Source organism: Pleurodeles waltl, chromosome 5 (genome assembly GCF_031143425.1).
Source record: "Pleurodeles waltl isolate 20211129_DDA chromosome 5, aPleWal1.hap1.20221129, whole genome shotgun sequence".
NCBI classification, from domain to species: Eukaryota; Metazoa; Chordata; class Amphibia; order Caudata; family Salamandridae; genus Pleurodeles; species Pleurodeles waltl.
The window spans coordinates 1,168,830,881-1,168,848,132 of record NC_090444.1 but is presented as its reverse complement, the minus strand read 5'-3'; the positions used below and the strand labels follow the sequence as shown (position 1 = coordinate 1,168,848,132).

General features: G+C 46.3%; 1 protein-coding gene across 3 annotated transcripts in view; it reads left to right on the top strand.

Annotated features, from left to right (window-relative positions):
* The window catches only part of TBC1D32 (TBC1 domain family member 32), an 804,546-nt gene that overhangs the window by 230,121 nt on the left and 557,173 nt on the right, over positions 1–17,252 (top strand). For all 3 annotated transcript variants that reach the window (XM_069235394.1, XM_069235395.1, XM_069235396.1), the window contains 2 exons: positions 8,328–8,452; positions 11,425–11,626. In XM_069235394.1, coding sequence (XP_069091495.1) covers positions 8,328–8,452; positions 11,425–11,626 — 327 coding nt within the window. The remainder of the gene's footprint in view (positions 1–8,327; positions 8,453–11,424; positions 11,627–17,252) is intronic.

The following is a 17,252-nucleotide window of genomic DNA, read 5'->3' as shown; positions in this document are numbered from 1 at the left end:
TCCTGGTGTTGAGCTGTAGTGGTATGAGCTGCTAATCGCGTCTTTTGATGGTTCATCTACTCGCTTCTGAGACAGATCTGCAGTGTTAATACTGTTCCAGAACCCATTCCTAACTAGACAAATTATTACGTTACTCGATGGTGCTTTATTGCTGCATTTCTACAATAGTGTTTCCACTGTGTATTCTCAAAAACACAGTCGCTAACACAAAGTAAAACTATACAATATCATATATGCACAGGAAAACCTTTAAGGGAAATTGTGCTTTTTGCTTAAATGAGAACATAATAATTGTAATCAAAAGGAAGACAGAACTTTCCTAAACCTTACCTTTTTTGGAACATTTGGGTGACGTCTGAAAACCTAAAAGCCACTAAAGTTCACCAGTTATTCTGAGCAGCACCAACATAACTCCCTTCTGCACTGCATATACCCTCAACTATGTTAGAGGGTGAAGATCATGGCGTCTTCTAAGGTACATTCACCTTGTGTAGAGGGAAAAGATAAGACACAAATTACAAGGCCCGCAAGTTTCAGCAAAGGCTGGTCTTCTTTTATATCCTAAGGGATTGGTCCCTGGTCAAAATTATCTCTTACTAGCCCCATTTATGTTCATAGGTAGATTTTCTTCCACCTTTCTGGACATTTATTTTGTATTGGAAGATTTATTGCCTAAGGCTCCTTCCTTTATTTTGTCCTCAGTGAAAATACAGAGGTTTAAAGAGCACTGGCTACAATATTGAGCCTTATTTGCCAAGAATTGGTTCACATGTGGGACTGCCACTTCGGAGGAACTGTCTGTTGCCAACTGGATCTCATCCTTTTACTCCCTGTGGTCCACTCAGAAGTTCATTGCAACATCCCTATTTGTAGCTTGTGTTTTAAGAGACAAGAGAACCATTGGAGCATGCTCTGCAACTGTTCCAGAACCTCTCCATCAGCCTTCACAAATGATGGAGCACCCACTCAAGCACATTATCATGCTTTGGCAACTGATGCCATATGCAAGTGGATCATTCCACTTACACAATCCCTGTCTTTGGTTCTTAATGAATATTTGGCTGTCTTTTTAATGAACTGATGTAAGGGGCCACTAAATACAATTAAGCACTACTAGTTCTACAGATCCTCCCTATCTATGATGATGAACTAGTTTTGTAGAGCGCACTGTTACCTAAAGGGCATCCTGGCATCAAAGATCTGGCTCAAGATGGGTAAGAATTATGCAGACTGGTTTTATGCTTTTTTTTGTGGAAAAGGGAGATGATTCTGCATTTTTTGGATTTGAACAGGGAGAGAGTCCTAAAGAGTGGCAGCCAGGATAGCTAAGGTACAACCTTTAGTGCGAGCAAGTCTGCCACAGGGTATAGAGCAGATAAGCAATGGAAAAGCAGAGAGGAGAAATGGACTGTACTGAAGATGTTTCTTTCTGTGATTGAGGGATGCAGAGTTATTAAAGGTGCAATAGCACAGACAAAGGGACTTGAAAATGGGGTGCTTGGTGAACAGGAAACATTGCAGTCTCTGGAGATAAGTAGAAACAAGAATGTGGACGAGGTGGGCGGCAGCATTCTGGATCACTTGAAGTCTATGAGAAAGCTAGGCGAGAATGCTCAGGTAGAGCGAGTTTCAGTCGTCCAGTTGGAGTATAAAGAGAGTTTAAACTGCCCTGTTTCTGGAAGAGATGGGAAGCAGGGCAATAATTCGCCTGAGCATTTGAAGGTAGTAGACGTAAGAGGCAGTGATGTAATCAGTTTGAGTGTAGAAGGAAAGAGCAGAGTCACAGACGACTCCAGGATTTTTTGATATCTTGACTGGAGTCTGGTATGGCTCCCAATTCAGTGGGCCACCATGGTGAGGCCAAAGATGAGCATTGCTGTGCCGTTTGAGACAGTAGCAAACAGCCATCTAGGTGCACTTTATCATATTGGATGTTTGTGGAGCACTAGTGCTGCCCTGTCGTCAAAAGCTCCATTGGGTTGAAATAGAAGGGAGGAGGGGGTATGAAAGGGATGTGGGGCCTAGGAAATGAGGAAGGAGGACACAGAAAATAGCAAAGCAGTATATTTGAAAGGCAAGAAAAGGACTTGGCATCATATCAGGTCATTCTGGTTGCCTACGCTGTGCTGTGTTGAGCCATTGGGCTGATTGTCTTGTGACTCACCTCTTGGTGTGAACCTCAGAATTGTAACCAGAGAGCAGGGAAGTTAGAATGGAATTGCAGTCAGTGCTCTACAGTGAGAAGATTCAGTGCCTTGACAGAGACTTTGAATGTGAGAGTTGTAGAGAGACGATCCAGATTTTAACAATGTAGAAATTGAGATTGACACGGAGAGGATAAGAGAATGGCTTGGGAGTAAAATGTGCAACAGTAAAGTATAATGTAGGAAAGTGTGCCATTATGGCTGCTTTGAAGTGATTTACCACCATAGAGAGAAAGGGATAACAGAGATGTATATAAAAACAAGTAGAGAGTTGAGGAAGGTAGCAATGTAAGCTGGAGCTAAGGAGGGGAAGCATGCAAAATGGGACAATGAACCTTTGTTTAAACACATGTATGGAATGGCTTTGGGTGTGAAGATTCAAAGAGAGAGGTCTACACATGGAGACATTTCTTTATTTCGATTTTTTTTTGTTTATATAGTACTGATTGTCTCCTTGTGGTTGCTTCAGAGAGTTTGATTACATATTTTAAGTTAGTTAATTGTGTTGTGTCCAATACAGACGGCATGTCTTTTGGTGTTGTCTTACACAGAGCATGAGGAGTTCTGACGAGCAATCATAAGGTCACATTGAGATGATGCAAGTCTTTGACATTAAGTTCAAAAGCAGGCTCTGACAGAGAGAGAAAAAGAGAGAGGGGGGATTATGGTTTCGAAATAACGATGTATCGTGGACAGAATGCTGAATTCTGCTTGGTTTGCTGCAGAACTTCTAGGTCAATGGGGAACTGACAAATGCAGAGGGCTACAGTAACATTTTGTTGGTTGCGCAAGTAGATGGTATTTTCCTTTCCAAATCTCTTGCTATCCGCACTCTGAAATGGACAGAAAGAAAAGAAAAAAAAATTAGAATGTGGATCAGGTGGCTGTGTTTCTCTCAAGTAATGAAAGGCTGTCAGAATAGTCTGGTGGAAAAGTGAGTTTAGGCTTAGGTTTACATGATCCACTGTGGCAAATAATTTATACTGTTGCATAAATCTAAATGACATGATGTTGATTTCAACAAATGGCACCCATCACTTTTCATACTGAAGAGGTCTTGAGTCAAAAGGTTTTTTCTTATTTACATACTTAATTGGGTCACTGCTCCAATATTGTGACAGTTCTCTGTCTGAAAAACAAAGGAAGTCTGTCTAATGCCTCTTGCCTCTCCAACTAATTCACCTGTGGAAAGGAAATGGTGGCAATTAGGATGTATTTGTCTCCCTCTATGACGAATGTGAGATTATCTGAGTAGTTCTCATTTAAATGCAAACTTCTTTGTATTCTCCACCCTTACTTGGAATAGTTAGGGAAGCCTATCTAATAAGTGTTTGTACCAATCATCAATAGAGGACTAGTGATGTCGGATCAAGGCTCCACCTCTCAAACAAAACTGTTTGGGTGAATCCTGTTTCATCAGTATCAGTCACTGTTACTCCATACATGCCTGTCCGTCTGGCTTCTCTCCCACGACCTTGCCAATGGGTAAGTGTAGTTGGATCACAAGCTTGTGAATGTGGCTTTGTGACTGTGTTATGGGTCAAGCAACCCAAGTATCCATCTTAAATGCACATAGACAGGGATAACACACATTCATTTACATATGTTTATACAGTTTCTGCATTTTGGTCCAATGCAGTGTGTGAACCCACAGACAGTAATAAGAACTGTCTTTAGCTGTGCCAAATCTGCTTTGCTGTCCTGGCTGTAAAACTTTGAGCACTGAACCTTTTTGGGTTGGGTTGATTTACTAAATCTGCACCTTTTGACTGTGCAACACAGGGTTGAAGTGGTGGTAGCACAAGTTTTGGTCTCCCCTAGTTCCTGCACCCTTTTACGTTCACTTAAAGGGATCTAATACTTTGTTTTGTATTTCTGATGCGTCCTTGCAGTCATATGCTATTCCTAATTTAGTTATGCATAGTGCCATATAGGCAAACATTTGAATTTCAATATCTTTAATGAGCGATTTCACTGATCTCTGGTCAGCGTTATCTGCGCTCCCCGTGCAGCTCCACCTGCTGCTGCCTTTGAGCCTCTGACCCTCCTCCACCCGCTGGCTGCTGCCTGCGCCTCCTCCCTGGTGGCCTAGTGGTTGTCTTCTGTCTCTCTCTCTCTGCTGCCTTCTGTCTTTTTTGTGACCTTTTTCTGCCTTTTTTGCTCTGCTGCCTTTCTTTCAGTTTTTTACTCCTTTTTGTCTTTCCCCCTAATTTCTGTTCCCTGCACCTCCCCTGCAGCCGCACCCCCCTCCCAGCGCTGTGTTTCCTGCCCTCCCAGCTTAGCGACCCCTCCCATCTCCCTCCCCTTCTTAATGGCGGCTGCTGCACGGTGATCGGACTGATTTAACTGACCTCTGGTCACTGTATGCTTTGCTTTACCTGCGCACCTCGACCTACTGCTGCCTTTCACCCTCTGAGCCTCCTTGGCTTGTTGTGTTTGGGGCCCTACTCCACCAGCAGGTTCCTGCCTGTGCCTCATGCTTGGTGGCCTAGTGGTTGCCTTCTGTCCCTCTCTCACTGCTGCCTTCTCGTTTTTCTGTGCCCTTTTTCTGCCTTGTTTGCTCTGTTGCCTTCCTTTCAGTATTTTACTCCTTTCTGCTATTTTTCCCTCCATTTTCCGTTGCTCGAACTTGCCGTGCCGCTGTTGCCTCGCCCCACTCCCAGCACTGTTTCCCACCCTCTCGCCTCCCAGCTTAGCAACCCCTCCCATCTCCCCCACTTTTTAATAGTGGCCGCTAGCATGCCAAAGGCAAACCTGGCTTCACCCGTCTGTGCCTGGACCATGTCTAGTACCCCGGACCCTGGTTCCCAGCTCCATTCACCGATACAACGCCATGACCCTACGCGCCCTCAACTCCGGAGGCTCTACCGCCTGCCATCGCGCCTCACCCAAGGCTCGTTCTCCTGCTGCAACTGCACCTTGCCCTGTCCTTGCACCCTAAGCCCCCCTCTGTTTGACCACCTGGACACCTCAGATGTGTACTACTCACACTGGCTCCCTCATTAAGCATGCTATTGAAGTTTGGGACCTCCACGACTCCATTGCCCCCGACATCACCTTCTTCACAGAGACCTGGATCACCACCTCCTCAGCTCCGGACATCGCCACCGCCATCGCCAACTGCTTTAATATCATACATCAAGACTGCGTCAACCGACCTGGAGGAGGTGTCACCATCGTCCACAAAGTAATTTTGCCTCATGACCTGCGTCAGTATCCAGACCTCTGTCGCCGAACACCTTCACTTTCAGATCCAGACTAATCCTAACACCACCCTACTGACCGCCCCTGGACCCTGCTTACCCTTCAGGGAAGCACTGACCAACTTCATTGTCCCCTCCTTCCAATTCCCTCACCTGAATGGACTACATACTCCTTGGCGACCTCAAATTTCACCTCTATAACCACAGCAACCCCAGCACCTCCACCCTCATGGAGTACCTCACCACATTCAGACTCATGCAACTTGTCAACTTCCCCATGCACTCAGCAGGACACACCCTCGACCTTGTATTCTCTGCCAGAAACCACATCTCCTTCTCACACACCTATGAACTCAACTGGACCGATCACCACTGCGTCTACTTCTCCTTCACCAAGATGGTCAAGCAGCACCAAGCGCACCTCCCCCCACGCAGGAACTGGACCAAGGTCACCAAACCTCAGCTCACCACTGCGCTCTACCACTCCCCACACCAGGCACGCAGATGCCAACGACTTAGCCCACAAACTCCACCAATGGATCACCGACTGCACCAACACCCTAGCCCCCTAAGGAAACCCACTGACAATCATCACCACAGTAGACCCAGTTGATTCTCCCCCAACCTCAAAGAATCCAAGAGCACAAGAAGACAACTCGAGAGGAAGTGTTTAAACAGCAAGAGCGCAACAGACCACAAAGCCTTTAAAGACACCGTCTCATCACACCACCGGCTCATCAGATTGACTAGGAAATCAGCCATTCAGGATAGATTCAACACCAATGCCCACAAGAGCAAGGAATTTTTCACCGTAGTCAAGGAATTCACAAATCCCGACATGGACACCACATCATCCCACCCTCCCAAGACTTGCCACCTTTTTCCACCTGAAAATTCAGGACATCTACGAAGGATTTGCAAGCAGAGGACCGCCTCCCCGCCCTCCAGCACCACCATGGACGCGTATCACCAACCTATCTCACTCCAGAAGACACCCTCAAGCTCATGAATACCACCCACTCTGAGGCACCCTCAGACCCAAGCCCCCCACCACCACCACATCTTTAATCAAGCCAGCACCATCATCGCTCCTGAGCTATGCCACACCATCAACTGCTTCATGGAAACAGCCACTTTCCTGGACGCATGGAAACATGCGGAGATAAAGCCCCTCCTGAAGAAACTTTCTGCAGATCCCACGGAGCTGAATAACTACAGACATAACTCACTGCTCTCTTTTCCAGCCAAGGTAACTGAAAAAGCAATCAATACACAGCTCACCGAATTCATCAAAGCCAACCACATCCTCGACCCCTCCCAATCCTTATTCAGGAGCAACCACAGCACCAAAACCACACTTCTAGCAGTCACAGATGACGTCCGCACCTTATAGGACCGCGGAGAGATAGCTGCCCTCATCCTCCTTGACCTCTCCATCGCCTTTGACTCCATTGCCCACATCACTCTGTGCACCAGACTACACGACTCTGGCATCCGCAGCAAAGTCCTGGTATGGATAAGCCCTTCCTCACCAGCTGAACACATAGAGTTAGGCTCCCACCTTTCACCTCAACGCCAATGGCTCCTCCCTGAGCCCCACCCTCTTCAACATCTACATGACCCCGCTCACCAAGATCGTCAGACACCACAGGCTAAACATTGTCTCATACTCCGACGACACACAACTCATTCTCTTCCTCACTGACGAATCATCTACAGCCAAAACAAACTTTCACAACAGAATGAAGGAAGTCGCCGACTGGATGAGGAACAGCTACTTAAAACTCAACTCAGACAAGGCTGCCCGCCACTTCTGCCCGACAACTCCTGGTGGACCAGCAGCCTCGGAACTGCCCCAGCTCTGACCGACCATGCCCGCAACCTCTGCCTCATTCTAGACTCATCACTGTCAACGCCGTTTTCTCATCATGTTTCCACACCCTTTGCCTGCTCCAGAAGATTTTCAAGTGGATCCCGATCGACACAAGGAGGACAGTCACCCAGGCACTCGTTAGCTGTAAATTTGACTATGGCCGTGCACTCTATGCCGGAATCCACAAAAAACTCCAATCAAGACTCTAGAGAATACAGAATGCTGTGGCCAGACTGATCTTGGATATCCACCGCCACATCTCCGACCACCTGAAAGACCTACACTGGCTCCTCATCAACAAACGCATTACCTTCAAGCTCCTGACCCACGCATACAAGGCCCTCCACAACGTCGGACCTGCCTACCTTTACCACCGCCTCTCCTTCTACACCATCTCCAGGCAACTCTGCTCAGCACAACTGGCTTGGCTTACAACCCAAAGATCTGGAAGAACACAGCTGGAGGAAGATCGTTCTCCTACCTCACCGCGCAGACCTGGAACACAATGCCGCTCCACCCCAGGCAGCCCTATCCCTGGTTCAGTTCAGGAAGGACCTCAAGACTTTGCTCTTCTACTGACCAGCGTCCCCCAGTCAGTGCTTTGAGAACCCCGTGGGTGATAAGCTGTGCTTTATAAATGTTGGTTGATTAGCTTCTGTTCTATCAACAGAGTGGTCACATGGCCAAGTAATAATTTACCATTTGTCAAGTAATAATTCAACAGCGAGTACTATTGGCATTTGAATTGTAGTGTTGTTATTGCTCAGTATAATGCTAATATACTGATATACTGATAATTTTCTTTTACTGATTTTCGTCTTGATTCCAAAATAAACAATTAGTTTACTTTAAACTTTCTAATGAAATGTGCTTTGAACATTTTGTGTGCAACAATTGCTAGAACATTTAGATTGAAGAAAACTTAAAAATCTAACTTGCATTAGATGATTGTTCTCATACCTCTCCAAAATTGTTGAAATTAAGATATCACAATCTGCCTGGGCAGTATGGTACCTAATATGCATTTGTACTTTATTCCTGGAACAGGTTAATATAAACTTTGATGAAAGCACCTTGACCTATATTGCTGATCTGCTAGCAAGGATTGCCTCTATTGACAGAGGCCTATGCCTTCTTCTGTATGGAGAAAAAAATAAGTCTTCCAAGGACAGGTAAGAATCTCCGTTTTATTAGTCACATTGCCTCTCATGTCTACCATGGCTTTTTGAGAAAACTCACATACAGTCAGAGGGCCTGATTTAGAGTTTGGCAAAGAGGGTTTCTCTGTCACAAATGTGATTGATATCCTATCTGCCTTATTACGATTCTGTTATATCCTATGGAAATCATAATACGACAGATGGGATATCCGTCATGTTTGTGACTGAGTAACCTGTCCGACAAACTTTAAATCAGGCCTAGATTCTTACCTTTCATACATTTCAAGTTTCATACCATATGTCTTGCAACCTCATATACTATAGACTGCATCTAGGGATCTATGCAGTCATTTTCCTCATTTCATTTCACCAGAATCCGTTGTGCTTTTGAATAGGTCTTCAGTTTAGTGTCTAGCGAAATAAGCCTTTCAGTGAGAATCTAGGTGATGCCAAGGTTTGAACATCCATTTATTTTTTATGTTTGGCCTGGCAGTGCAGCTGTAGGAAAGGCATATTGTTACCAGTTCTTTAAAATATATTTAGAGTCGGTTTTGGCTCCACCCAGAAAAGTATACCCCTCTCACCTTCTGCTTTTAACTGTTTGTGTATCAGTCTGAGAAATGCTTCTATTGGAATGCATGAGGGACTATTTTACATAAAAATAACACTCAATCATCCTGCTGCTTGTCATAGTCAACTCTTTCTCGTTTATACAAGCTAAATTGAAAGTCGCCCTTCTACGTTTTTCACAGCATTGGCTAAGCCAATATGGCAGGCTTTAACCTGATAAGCAGTGTTGTGTGTGTGTGATGCATGTAACCAGCATTTGGGATTGGCTGCATTTCAATGCGTAGGCAATTAAAGCCAGACCTATTGGTATTGCAAGTGCTTGTTCTGAAACTGGGCCAAGACACGCTTTCTAAAAGTATTTGTTAATAACCCATATATTTAAAACACATTTTCAAATGAGGCAGCTCACAAAATATTTCAACACTTAGACCGCCACACTACACCGGGACATTCTGTTCTGCAGCAGAATATACATGTAAAGGCCGAAAATGGCATCTAAGAAATCTTGTTCCCAGTGAAATATTGGCTACACAGTAGAAATAACCCTGTGCTTTATTTAAAATAGTTCTATATGTGGAATGGTGCACATAAAGGATTCATAGCTTAGTTCTAGCTTGGAAAACAGATTTGGGAGATGACCCATTCAAAAGTGGAGAATGAAGTCTTCACACAGTTACCCCATCACAAAAAGGAACCTTCATGGATTGTTACTGACCTGGTGTAGGTCTTATAACGTGAGTGGGTATTCATATTGTAAATCTGAAGTGCTTACCTGAAAAGAGTGTGCTTACTGTTTTATACATAATGGGTGAAAGCTGCACCAAAGGACAGGTTTGCTATAGTTATCCCTGGAGACAACCGTGCCATACCGTTCCTGTGCTAAAAATGGATCCCATGTGAGGATTCAGCTGCACTTTTGTCATGCATGCACTGCTTCTAGCACTCAATTCCAGGCTTTTGTTGTCCTTGCTGGGCAATACTATTTGTTATGTTGGCCAGCTGGAAGTTCAAAGACCTCCCCACACAGTAGGGCCATGCGTGGGCTTGTCCCTGCTATAGAAAAGGATTGGGATGAAATCTGCATTAGCAAATTACGTTTTACATTGAACCAGGCCTGTAAGGCTCATCCCAGTGAGGAGATAGGGGAAAGGCTGACCTTAGAAAACAATCACAGAAGAGGATCCCCTCTGAATTTTCAGTGGGAAGGGGCCAGGCAGCTGTGCTTGTTAAAGATACGGTTTCAGGCTCTCATAGATGTTGTTCAATAGACCATTTCAAGTTGCCATCCTGAAATGTTCCGAAATGTTGTTCAGCAGGGTTGGAACAGGGTTGGAGTGGTGATAAGTCATCCCAGTATTGGACAAAAGTACCCATCATCTGGAACGCGTCACCCCCACTTAAAAACCTCTGAACAGTAGAGGGAGAGGGGAGAGATATGATAGATTTCATAGGACCCAGAAGAAAACTAGGACCCTGTCTGGAGTGGTAAACCATCATGGATGTAACCTGGATAGGACTCTGGATTCACCTCTTCAGGTCGGTTGTGCTGGCCTCTTGATATCCCCTGAGGAACAGAAGAGTGAGGGACCTGCGGGGGAATCCTGGAGTGTTCTCCAGGAAATTATTTAGGCTCAGCCTGCACAGGGTAGCCGTCCTTAGAGAGCCACCTACTGATTTCTGCAATCACATGGGTGTCCTACAAGTGGGCATGGAGGCTGTGGGACTTGAAGAGTACATGAATGGATATATTTGCATTAATGGCTGAAGGGTACCGCAGGAGGTGACCCCAAGGTGAGGAGAATGCCAGCTCTGGACAGAGGACAGGTCCTGAGTATAGCGCTAAAGACTGGAAAGAGCAAGCTGCTTCAAGATTACAATATTTTAGAGGCCACAAGGCTGACAATCAACTTTCCTGGTGGCTAGAACGGCCACTGATTAAAAGGAGTCACAAATCTTTTAAAGTGGCAGATTGGGGCCCAAGAAAAGACCAGTAGAAATTTGGTCCCCCCCCCCCCCAATCCGGGACCAGGTCTGATGAGGCGTGAATAGATTCTTCCTGGAGAGGGCCCAGGGTTCTAGGGTCTGGTACAAGTGGAAAGTGTGACTGGGGGGGGGGGGGGTGCATTTGTGCCTCTCAGCACTGGCAAATTCATCCCCAGGGGCCCCCAATTCCCGGGGACCAATGCACAGATGCCCAAAAAACGGAACGCTTCCACACTCCATCTTGGAGATGTGTCCCCGGCACTCGCAGTTTCCAGGGATGATGAATGAAAATAAGACACTGTTATTACAAACTGTAACATTATACCGTGAAAATTTTGTTATAACTATCTCTTTTGGACTTGTACACAAAATTCAGCTGAACTGTGTCTCAGATTGCTGATAACACAAATGTGACTTTTGTTTTCCTCCAGTCTTATAGGTGCTCATACCATTGCCCAGTTTACAAAGAAGCTTTTGAGCGAAGACGTTTCTTTTTTCTCAGACTCTGAAATGCTGCCAGTTCTAAAAGGAGCCTTTATTTTTGTATGTCGTCAAATGTACAACACATGCGAGGGTCTGCAGGTCCTAATGCCGTATGGTTTGCATCAGGCCATTTCAGAAGCTTGGAAACAGGTAATTGTTACAATTTAACGAGACCACTTTAATCACAGTTATATGTTGTAATGTCTGATATTTCCTATATTATTTCAATATTGGTTGCTTTTCTGCCGAGTTCAAGATTGGCTACGAAGAAAGTGCAGAAAAGAGCAACAATAGAGCCTTTACTTCACTCCTTGGAGATGAAAAAACAGATTACATACAGGAAAATTATGGAATGATGGTCGTGTTCAGGGTGCAAGTAAGGAGGTGACTCCAGCCACGTTTTTCCTGCAGTCACTAAGAACCCATTGCACAGAGCTAAGGCACCAATTTCCCCTGATTCACGGTGCTTAGCACTGACCGTATTCCTTTTTTAGGGGCGAGCGCAAAGCGCTTGGTCCCCTGTAGTAATCTCTCTTTGGGATTCCGACCACGCCCATGTCACATCAGTCACTTTCATTGGTTAGTGGGCTTGCCTTTTAAAATCCGCTTGCTTTCATTTGTGAAAGGTATGCATACGCCATGCCTTTTCCGGTGTTTAGCCCACCTACACATCACCGTAAACTACTAAAAACATTTCGAGGATCGATGTTTTCAGCATGGTTTCCGGACTGCTTTATCTGTTTATTGGGGTTTACATAGCGCAATTGTGCTAGTTTTTTCTGTTTTCAATGTCAGCACGATCGCACTGCATTTTACACAGTGCGCTTGTGCTGAATTTTTTTTTCTTTTAATTTGTGTTGCAAGAAAAGGACCCATTGCGTTGAAAATGCTTGTTTTTATTTGTTTCCATTTGAGCAACTCAAAAGGATAACCCAGATCTGTGAAAGCCATCTTGAAAGGATCACAAACCTGCTCATATATTTGGGATTTGCCAGCATTTTGTAATGATCGCTGGCCTTTAATGATTATTGGCCTGAAGGGCATCAGTATTCCCTGTGAAGTAGGCCACTTCCTGGTAGTAGTTTTAGGAAGCAGGCCTTTCCCAAATTATTTCTTGAAATGTCTGCTTTCCTTTGTTAGTCCGTAGCCTATTGTTAGCCCATAGCCAATAATCATAACCAGCTGGCTGCAAACACCATTCCAAGATGTCTGCCAAAATCACATTTCTCTTTTTTTATGTTTTTTTTAAAACCCTTCTGTTTATTGGCATTTAGCAGCACAGTACACATAGTACAACATCCATGCACTCAAATACAGGACCAGCAAGCTGGTCAAACTGGTGCCAAGTAGAGACATGCCCTTAAAACCCACCCCCTGCCCGCTCCCAAATACCCTTTCCTTCCAACCCCATCACCAGATGGCATCACAATACTTCTTCTTGAAACGTGCCCAGGTATCCTTCTGTACCACTGTCCACCATTATCAACTCTTATAACTTTGATGTCCAGACACTTCACTCAGAGACTTTGTTCCCTTATGACATCAGTGATACTCAGCCTGTCCACCGTATCCAAACCACCTGTACAAAGGGAACCTCTGGGAACTTGCTCCTAGAGGGCAACCACACCTATTCACTGGCCAGTGCTTCCTTCCAAGAATGCCAGCCCTTTCAAACATCCGGGCGCACCCTCTAGATATATATACCTGCTTCTCTGCCCGCATGCACCAGCTAAGATCTGACTCCCATTCCCGCAGTGTTGTTAGGACCAGGCTTCCCTAGTGCCTGGCTGTGCCTTTCCTTGCCAGGACCACTTGCAGTAGGACATAGTATGCCCCTTCAAAGCTTGCTTCCCCGTATGCCAAGCGTGACCAGCTGTGGTGTATGCCGTATGCAAATCTCCTCACCCTCAGTCATGACCACACCCTCTCCCAGTATGTCACTACCAATGGGCATTCCCACAGTGTATGGAGTAGCATACCTCTCCGCCCACACCCTCTGTGGCAGAGATCAGAGTCGCACCTCCCCAATCTGTACAGGCAGCCCCTCGTGAAGTACACTCTGTGGAGGAGCTTCAGCTGGACCAGACAAAACCCAGCCCTGCTCATCACCTCACGTGGGTATTGGCAGGCCTCACTCCATGCCTCTTCCTCCAATACACTCATGTCTCTTTCCCAGTGATCCCTAAGGGGGGGTCAGATCAGGGAGGCTGTGCGCCAAGAGAGTGATATATATCAGAGAGGTAGAATGTGCATGCAGTGAGGACAAAAGTACCCTGTATTCTAGAGGGGTGGGGAGGTTTCCTCTGTTAGGTCCTCCAACAGTGAACTGTGGCATTTTAGAATATGTTACATATGTAAAAACCTAAGATATTGCCTGTCAGGCAACTCGCATTCAGCCTTTAATTCAGGAATCTCATGACCTCATCTACCTTCCTGAAGAACCTTTCAGGCACTGCATAGGGTGTGTTCTGGAGAACTTATGAGAACTTGGGGAGGTTGTTCATTTTGAACAAAGCTACCCTGCCTAGCAGTGGCTTACTTCCTGCTTGTAGGCCTCAAGGGTTCTGCTCAAGTTAGCCCTTAAAAAACACTCCTGGTCGAACGCTACAAACATACATACTTGAAAATAGAAATACTTGTAACCTTCCGTTCCCATTGGGCCTGGAAGGGACCCTTCAGAGGACACCACTCTGTCAGGTTATATGCCACCGACTTACCCCAATTAATGCGCAACCCTGTGCACTCCACACAAATATACAATATCTCCAGGACTCGTCACAATGACCGTATCGGGCTCTGCCAGAAACAGTAGAATGTCACCTGCGTAGGGTGATACTACATCCTCCTAGGCCGAGTCCCAGTGCAAGGCTCTGATTTGGGCATCTCTCTGGATCCAGCTCGCCAGCGGCTCAAGAGCCACTGCAGACAATAGCTGGGCAGTGGACATCCCTGTCTTGTGCCTCTCCTGACCCTTATATTCTCTGACAGCACCCAATTTACTCTCACTCTCTGAATTGGGTCCTGGTATAGTAGTTTGACGCATTCTGGAAATTAACCCCCAAAGCCCATCGTCTCTAGCACTGCCCACAAGTACGACTACACCACTGAATCAAACGCCTTCTTCGCACCTAAAGAGAGCATCACTGTGGGCTGCAAAATGACCCACTGCGTACTAAACAGCCAAACACCCCACTTAGTTTGTGGTGCTTCGCCCTGTGCAGCATAAAACCCGACACCTGACTGGTCTGCCTTTACCTGGGATTCCAACACCTGCATTATGTGATTTACTAGCACCCTTGCCAGTATTTTTGCCTCCACATTGATCAGGGATTTTCGGCGATAGGATGCCCGCTCCTCCCTTGGTTTCCCTTACTTATAGGTTGGGACAATCAAGACTTGATGCAAATCCTCCGGTAGTTGCCGCTTCAACTTGGGACACCAACACAGTTTCTTCAAGTGAGGCACCACCTGCTCCCGGATACATTTAAACAAACTTAGGCGGGAAGCCATTCGAGCCCGGGGCTTGAACTTTTTCAGGTGGTTGAGGACCTCTGCAATTTAAGAGTCCAAAATCTACATTTTCAAGGCTTCGCGATCCTCCCCGGCCAGTGTGGCCATTGGGAGGTATCTGGCAAACCCCAACAGGCCCTTCCACCCACAGAAGCATGTGAGCTATAGGCACCATCACTATGCTTCAGACCTCTTATCTACCTTTATTCCTCATTTCGTCTTCCTAACCTTGCCAATAGCTTTCGGGCATTGTCTCCAAACTCCTAGCCCCTCCCCTGTTTGGTCCAAAAACGGGTTGGGCCTTCTGATGTGCCAACACTCTATATTCCTCCTGGGTCTTTTCCACCTGACCACCAGATACGGCGTTGGGGCTGTTATGTACGCAACCTCTGTCTCCACTAATTTGCTCTCTAGGGTCATGCACCCTCTCTCAAATGTGTGAGATATGAGGTGCCCCCGTATCGCTGTCTTATAGGCCTCCCACCATGCAACCCCAGAAAAAGTTGAGCCTTTGTTTTCATCGAAATACCTCATAGTCTCCTTTACCAACTGTTTTCTTGAACCCCAATCCGTGAGCTCCCAGGGATCTAATCTCCACACCCCTCTTGTTGCCCCTCTGGCCCCTGGCAAGTTGCCATCATTGGGAAGTGTTCTGTGATTCCTTTTGGCAAATACTGCACTTCCCCCCACCAACCATTCTGATGTTGTGGAACTAACAAATAATCTAGTATGGAAAGGGATCTCAGAGCATTAGTTATACAGGAGAACTGTCTTTGATCTAGATGTTACTCACACCACAAATCTGCCAGACTCACGGACCCCAAAAACTACATCAGAGGGGGTGTTCACCATTGACACCATCCGTGACTGCGTCACTTAATCCAAGTCCTTACACACCATCAAAGTAAGGTCCTCCCCTAAAATTGTAAAGGCGCCCAACGCTGTTATCAACCAATCCCTGTTTGCTTGTATGCCTGGCAGGAGATCACAGGATATCACAGTGAGAGGGAACCCATTCCAAGTTCCTGTGGCCACTGCCCTACACCCATCCTGGGAGGCCCACGTCTTCACCAGCTGGAACTTGACAGACCTGTGAAGCAGAATCCCAACCCCTCTGGAACCCTGATAGAACCTGCATACGCCATAAGTCGAAAGAGACCTCTGTTAAAGAACCTGCATGTATTCCCAGCAACATGGGTTTCTTATAGTAGTACTATATCTGGTGCATGTCTGGATAAAAACTTTGTAACCACCCCTCTCTTCCTACTACTCCCCAGACCATTTACATTCCATGAGAGAACCTGTAGGCCCGACTTCCTATCTCAGGGAATCAAGCCCTGTCAGTTCCTGTGTCGAGGTCTGAGACATTCATAATCTGTGTTAACAAAACTGGACACCTATTGCTGCTGTTTAACAGTAGAACAGTCCACTCCTGAAACGAAATCCACTCTCCTCCGCACATCCTCTCGCAGTGAGCTCAAAACCACCCACTCCCCAATTGTTCGGGGTGCCTGTCACCCTCCCACAACTAGTTGCTGACCCGTAATGTCTAAGAAACACATAACTGAAGATAGAGGGTTGGCAGAGAGCCACAGCCCACCACCTCACACAGTCATTCACACAGTCAGATCAGCCATCATGAGTTTCACCACATGAAGCCCCCCTCCTCTTGTTCCCCTGCTGTGGAAGAGGACTCTCCCTCTGAAGTGTCTTTGTCGACATCATCTTTGTCTGCCTCCAAACTCGACCGCAGGTTTCCCTCTGCCCGGGCATGGCCACCCTGGATTACGGCCTGATCTTGCTCTGTCCGTTTCATTCTGCGACTTGGTGAGGGCAGCCCCCAGTTTCCGCTGCCGCCGTCCCCGTCTTGACCTCTACATAGTCCAGCTCCCCTTATCATCTGACTCTGGTCGTCTCTGCACCTGGTGTCTTTTTGCCTTGAGCCAATCCCAGACTTCTGCTACTGACTCAAAGAAAAACTGAGCTTATCAGGAAACAACAGTGCATATTTAAGGCCAAAAGACCTCATCTGTTCCTTGACCTCATAATAGGACTCCCTCTGCCTCTGGACCTTGGTCATATAATCCGGGTAGATATTGATCAATCCTCCCTCTAGCTTCCAAAGCCCTTCAACCCTGGTGACTTGCAAGATGTGGCCTCAGTCCTGAAAGTTCAAGAGCCGTTCTACTATGGCTCTTTGGGGGGCATCCAGGTTTGGAGACCTTCCGGGCACTCTGTGCGGTCTTTCCACAGTAAACAGCTGTGA